Source organism: Astyanax mexicanus, chromosome 3, assembly GCF_023375975.1.
Source record: "Astyanax mexicanus isolate ESR-SI-001 chromosome 3, AstMex3_surface, whole genome shotgun sequence".
Lineage (NCBI taxonomy): Eukaryota > Metazoa > Chordata > Actinopteri > Characiformes > Acestrorhamphidae > Astyanax > Astyanax mexicanus.
This window is the reverse complement of record NC_064410.1, coordinates 32965118-32971117: the sequence shown is the minus strand read 5'-3', so window position 1 is coordinate 32971117 and position 6000 is coordinate 32965118. Positions and strand designations below refer to the sequence as shown.

The 6000-nt window shown below is 35.7% G+C and overlaps 1 protein-coding gene across 3 annotated transcripts in view; it reads left to right on the top strand.

Moving 5' to 3' along the window:
- The first annotated feature begins 378 nt into the window (after positions 1–378).
- The window catches only part of rnf19a (ring finger protein 19A, RBR E3 ubiquitin protein ligase), a 43146-nt gene continuing 37524 nt past the window's right edge, over positions 379–6000 (top strand). Inside the window, exon 1 of one of the 3 annotated variants that reach the window (XM_049476380.1) lies at positions 379–490. Coding sequence is in view for 2 of the 3 variants with exons in the window: in XM_022683052.2 (XP_022538773.1) it covers positions 562–592 (31 nt within the window). In the remaining variant the exon portion in view is untranslated. Of the gene's footprint in view, positions 593–6000 lie in introns of all 3 variants that reach the window. The other 2 variants (XM_022683052.2, XM_007230815.4) reach the window with 2 other exon arrangements.

Below are 6000 nucleotides of genomic sequence, written 5' to 3'. Positions count from 1 at the left end.
GAAAATGGGATAAACAATAAAAAATAAAAGTATTTATATAATTTACATCAACAATCATTCGTCACAAGGTAGACCAAAAAATTTATCAAAGAACATAAATCAAACATAAATTAAATTTGACCTCATTAACTATACATATACAGTAAATAACAGATGTGACGGAAAAAGAAAAAAAGCCAATATTAGTCGGATCTATGACCTGTTATGGTAAGCTCTCGCGAGAGACCCGATTTTAAAACAATTTGAGAATTGCAGGCAGCCGGCGCGTTCCAATTCAACAGTTTCACTCTAACCCTCGCCTACTCGAACTCGATCCCTTGCAAGTCATGGTATTGGCAGATATGCGGACTTGGAGGAGGAGGCGGGGCTTAGAGTTTAGATGGTGAATTTGGACGGGGCCGAAGGGAGAGGGAGAGAGAGAGAGAGGCGGTTACAGTGACTCAGAGAGAGAGAGAGCAGAGAACGGTGGGGAGAAGTCGATAAGTTTCAAGTAAGGAACAACTCTAAAAGCGTTTATTTTAACTCGACTGTGGTGTTTGTCGCTCCTTCCCGCCTAGTGGAATGAAATGCTGTTACGTGGGTGACTCGAAAGGTAAGATATTTCTGAGAGAAAAAAAATCTCTTCGCTTTTCTCACAACTTCAAATATATCCAACCGTCGTCAGATAGCCTAGCATAAATAACGTTTACAGTTCGCCAAACAAAGCGTAAAAGACGCTTTAAAGGTCGACTCTGTTCATCTGTTAATCAGCGCAAACCGAGTTTAAGGTCGACTCTTTGTGTTTTAGTTTGTGTTTTGTGTGAAATGTTCGTCTGTAGTTTAGAAGGGGGAATCTACAGAGAACACAAAATAGCTTTAATAAGCAGCAGGCCTGGGAGTTAGCTAACCTGTGTTAACGCTAGCTAAGCTAACCTAGGTGTAGCTAGCCCGCCCGCTAGCCGCATATCTCTCTGCTCTGGCGGTGTGTTTCGTTTCCTTTTGTTAGCTACATTTGATACAAATATGAGCTTCGTTTGATGTATTAGCTATTGTATATTAATAAGGTATGTGTTGTATTGTTGGTATTTAATCATCCGTTTGGTCATTTGTATCGGTTATAGCTAACCCTTGCTTCCTTCACGCTTAGCCGTAGTGTAAAGTCAAGGTTTTATAACTGAACAGAACCTTAATGTAATTAACGTGTTGAATTTAACGATACTTTGTACAGGACTTTAGAAAACACCCCGCTGTTACTAACTGTAATATAAGCGTCGGTAGCTAGTTTGTTAGCTAGGTCACTGTGTGTGGTAGTGTTGGAAGAGGCGTTAGCTTCTGATTTATATAAGACTCCAGACGCGAATAAAAATCTTGGTAAATCCCTTTATAAAAGCTTGTTTGTTGCCGGGCTGTGAAATGATCCTGCCATGAGAGATTTCACCATTAATCTGTCCTTCGGCTTCCTACAGGGATTTCTCTGTCGTAATACTGAGGGTATGAGTAAGTTTTAGTGAAGTGTGTTGTACTTTATTCCTGCTTCTGTAATGTGGAGCTGGATTTTTAGACATTGCCTAATCGTGGGTGGTCTGAATCAGGGATGCACGATGATCTGGGATGCAGATCAGTCTTAGCAGCTAAGTTAGCTGATTGTTTGTTTCTTGTTTAAGCATTGTAAAATATGTTCAGAATTTACATCAGCACAGTGTATACATACGGCTCTGAAAAAAAATTATGAGCCCATTTTTTTTTTTTTTACAATTTTTACCATTTATAGGTATATGTTTGAGTAAAATGAACATTGTTCTTTTATTCTATAAACTATGGACCATATTCTGCCAAATCCCAAATAAAAATATTGTCATTTATAGCATTAATTTGCAGAAAATGAGAAATGGCTGAAATAACAAAAAAATATGCAGAGCTTTCAGACCTCAAATAATACAAAACCTACAAAAACAAGGACATATTCATAAAGTTTGGAAATAAATATTTGGTAGCAGTTCAGCTTGGTTTGATGGCTTGTGATCATCCATCATCAGATTTTTAAATGGGTAAAATCAAAAACTCATCATTTTAAGTGCTCTCTTATTTTTTCAGAGCTGTATATACATTATGTGATTTAAATGTGACTTTTTTGTTAGTTTTCAAGAAGTTTTCAAGTTTTTTTCATTTATTTCTTTTTTATTTAAGAAAGACACACTTTTTTTAAGACCATGTTTTTTTTAAGATTGGTAGTTTTGTGGTTAAAAAAAATACATGGTTTTGTCTTTTGTGTGTGTGTATTTCTGGGGCTTAAAGCTTACAGGCTTGATGGCATGTGTGCTAAACTGATTGTCACTAGCAACAAGTTACTTCTGAAAGTGTTTGCCCTTTGTCTAAATTATTTTAAAACATTAGATGAATTTAAAACACCATACGAAATGAAGCATCATACTACCAGCACTATCAACATGCCACAGTAGAATAATATACCGAAGCACACCATGAATTCTGTCAAACTTTATACACCTATCTCACTGTATCAGATAAGGTTCATGCTGGCAGTAAAGCAGGGTACATGGACTGTCCCTACATGTGGAGGGTACAGTTCACTGCAGTAAAGCCAAATTATGATTTTAGCTTCCTACCTTATGCCATATGTATTATTTTAGAATTTTAGTCTTACAGAATGACAAGATATTACAGGATTTTGCACAAAAATGTCTACCAACGCTATCCATTTTCTGTAAACATTGTCTTAGACATTTTATTAGTTATGTTATGTGGTGGCAGTGGTAGAGGTGTTTCAAGGAGTTTGCAAAGAGGTGCAAAGGAGCTTCAAGACAGTGTGCAACAGTAATAAAATACTAGCATAACAATAATATTACACCATTTTACAGTGAAACTAACTTTTATATTATTAAGAACAGACACTGGGCTTCCAATTTACAAATATTTTAATGTTCAAAATAAATCAAATAAAGTACAACCACCCTGGGACTTTGTGGGTTCTGAGAAAACTGCGCTAAATATTAAACAACAAAAAGTAACAACGTATAGATAAGTAACATTTACATTAATACAACTTTTTTTTAAAACTCTGGACATAACACAAAGGCACTTGCAGATTATCCTTTTTTGATTATATATGTCTATACTGTAAAACACAAATTGGCGTCCAAAGACACAAGTGTCCATATGATCACACAGATGGTTGAGCAGGCAAGAACTCTTGCTATAAAGGGAATTTTTAACATAACTGTCAGACAAATTCTGAGCAAGGGACGCAAACATGTTTATCATGTGGGGCTTGATGCAGGATCTCTCTGAGGGTAACAATATTCATATTCAATATTCAGCTCGGAAAATTGGCTGGATTGTTGTGCTTTAAATGAGATCGCAACTTCGTTTCCACTGTTTTGAAACAAGTCAACATACCGTCTCTTTCGCGTTGATGGTTCTCCTCGCTGTTATCGATATCGGCAAAAATTATCGCGGTTAAAAATTTATCATACGATAAGCCGATAACATATTTATCGCGACAGGCCTAGTACTTCATATTAGACAATCTAATACAAATGCCTGGCACTGCAGGCCTGTGCTGTGACTAGCATAACTTAACACTGGAGTAACGTAAAGACATACACATCAAATAGCAGAACACTGTGAAAAAGAGTTAGCATTGAAGCTAACATGCTCCAATTCTTAATGCTGAGTTTGGCTGTTAGTTAGCAATGAGCCTCTAGCTGGATTTTGGTGTTCTCAGGTCAATAACTAAGGACTAGTGTATACTAATTGCCTTTATCCACAAATCATATCAAATTACTCTTTAAGGCATATTCGAGTAGCCTAGATTCTCCTGAAAATAATCTCTGGCATGTGTGACTGTCTTCTGTAATTGTTTTGTAATTTTTAGGCACATAAAGTTGCAGCTATAAATATTAGTTTTGTGTTGTAAGAGATCTAAAGTAATTACAGCATCTGTTTCTAACTGATGTTTATCACAGGGAGCTTTTAGATCTATAGCAGTTCTATATTCATTAATTCATTTGCTCTGGTAAAATTCATTTTAATTGTACAGTTTAAAATATTTTGAATGTGACTAAATGTGATCCTTTTGATTAATCAATCACAGAACATGTATTATGTTGATTTTCTTAATTGCCTCATAGCAATAAAATAGAACATTCTCTAAAAAAATGATTTCATTGGGACCTAGAATATTTATCCTTTCATGAAACAAACAAGTTTCCATTAGTGAGTCGTCCATGCGTACACATTGTAAAAACAAAAGGAACAAGGTAATTCCCCTTTTGATGACACACTTAAATTAAAGTTATCAGAAACAAACTGCTCTGGGGAAATTTTTGGAGGCTGTTTAAAATGTTTTCCAGCTTTCTAGCTTCCATTTCAAACAGCCCAAAAGCAGCTGTAGTTTTCTTCTTTTTCAGGTTGTCATCAGAGGGTTTTTTGTCTTGTCTTGTGGGAGTGTCCCTATTAATCAAAAACTACTTTAACTGAAACTTTTCTAGAAATATTTTTGGGAAATATATTTTGTTTTCTTGAGACAATTGAGCACAGTATAATGATGCGCCTTATAGTTAAATACGGGTGCATACTATGGACAGTTAAAAGCGGTGTGGAAGGCTCTGTGTCAAACCATCAGTGTGAAACATTCTTAATTAAAATGGCAAGTTAGTTAAAGCTTTTTAAAAGTCTACCTTTTGCTCAATCTGCAAAATGAACTCCCTCTCTTGTCCAATGTTGTACTATTACTTTGTTGCAAACTTCAAATAAGCAGTAACACTTTTTGCAGATTCAAATGTTCTATTGAATTGAAATGCCACAGTGCGGTACTGGACAGAATACACTGCTGCCTTATCCTTATCCTTACGTTCCTAATGTCAAGGTAACAGATGAGGAAGTTCATAAGAAGTTAGATAAGTTAACAAAGTGGGCATCAGTAGCTGAAAACTAACTTTTTGGCCACAGGGATGCTGCTGTTTTATGGTTGTTAAATATGAACATGCTTGATACTAATCAAGTATGTATGTCTGACCATTTAGCTGAACCTGAAAATCAGTCCATATTACAACTCTAGGCCTGAAACTGATATTCTGTAAGGTTGTGGGAAAGTATTTGACAAGCTGATTTTCAGTTTTTTGTTTGTTTGTTTTTTTTCTTCTGAAAGGTAAAGTCATAGTCAAATGTGTATGTTCAATTAATGTTGTAAACTGACCTGTTCTTCTAAATAAGGAAGATATTTTTTGTCTGTTGAACTTCAGTTCTGTTTTCTCAGTACACTGGCTCAGCAGTAAAAGAGCGGATCAGCAGTTAAAGCCTATATGGAAGCAGCTTATTCTCTGCCGGCTCGTGGTGAGCACTGTAGTGCGCGTGATTTGTTGGTTTTCATCCATTTCCTCTTCTGAGAAACCATGATGTCACGTCCAGTAAAAGAAAAACAACATTCTGTGTAAACTGAGAATGAATCTAAAAATCCCTTATAATTCATGTAGAGCAAACTTTCCATTCATAGAAGTTTCCACCGCTGAATTGTAACACATCTATTCCCACATCTGTTTTAACAAAACTAAGGAAAGTTAATTAGAAACTGATGATGAATACAAACTAGTTATTTAGTGTACAAACGTTTAGTTGCTAGATACAAATGAGTTTATACAAATATAAGCGTTTTGGACTTAAACTGTGTCACACTGCTGTGCTCTGCCAATCATGCTTGTTTTTGCTCATCAGAAGCTCATAAACTTGCTTATTTTCTTTTCCATGGCTTCCTGAGTGTTTATTGCGTGGAAAATTTGGCCTAGAAGTTAAGAGCTGTGGAGATTTAGCCTTAAGTGTTTATGATTTTTTTTTCATTCTTCATGCTGGTTCTTAACCTTAATCAAAATCTTGAGTTTTTCTATTTGCCTATAGTGAGAGAATGCTGAGCTACTGAGATGCTGGAAAGACTGACCAACTAGAAATGTTTGTAGGTTAGTGCTATTGAAATAAAACTCAAATGTCTGTCAGATTCAAAGTAGACAC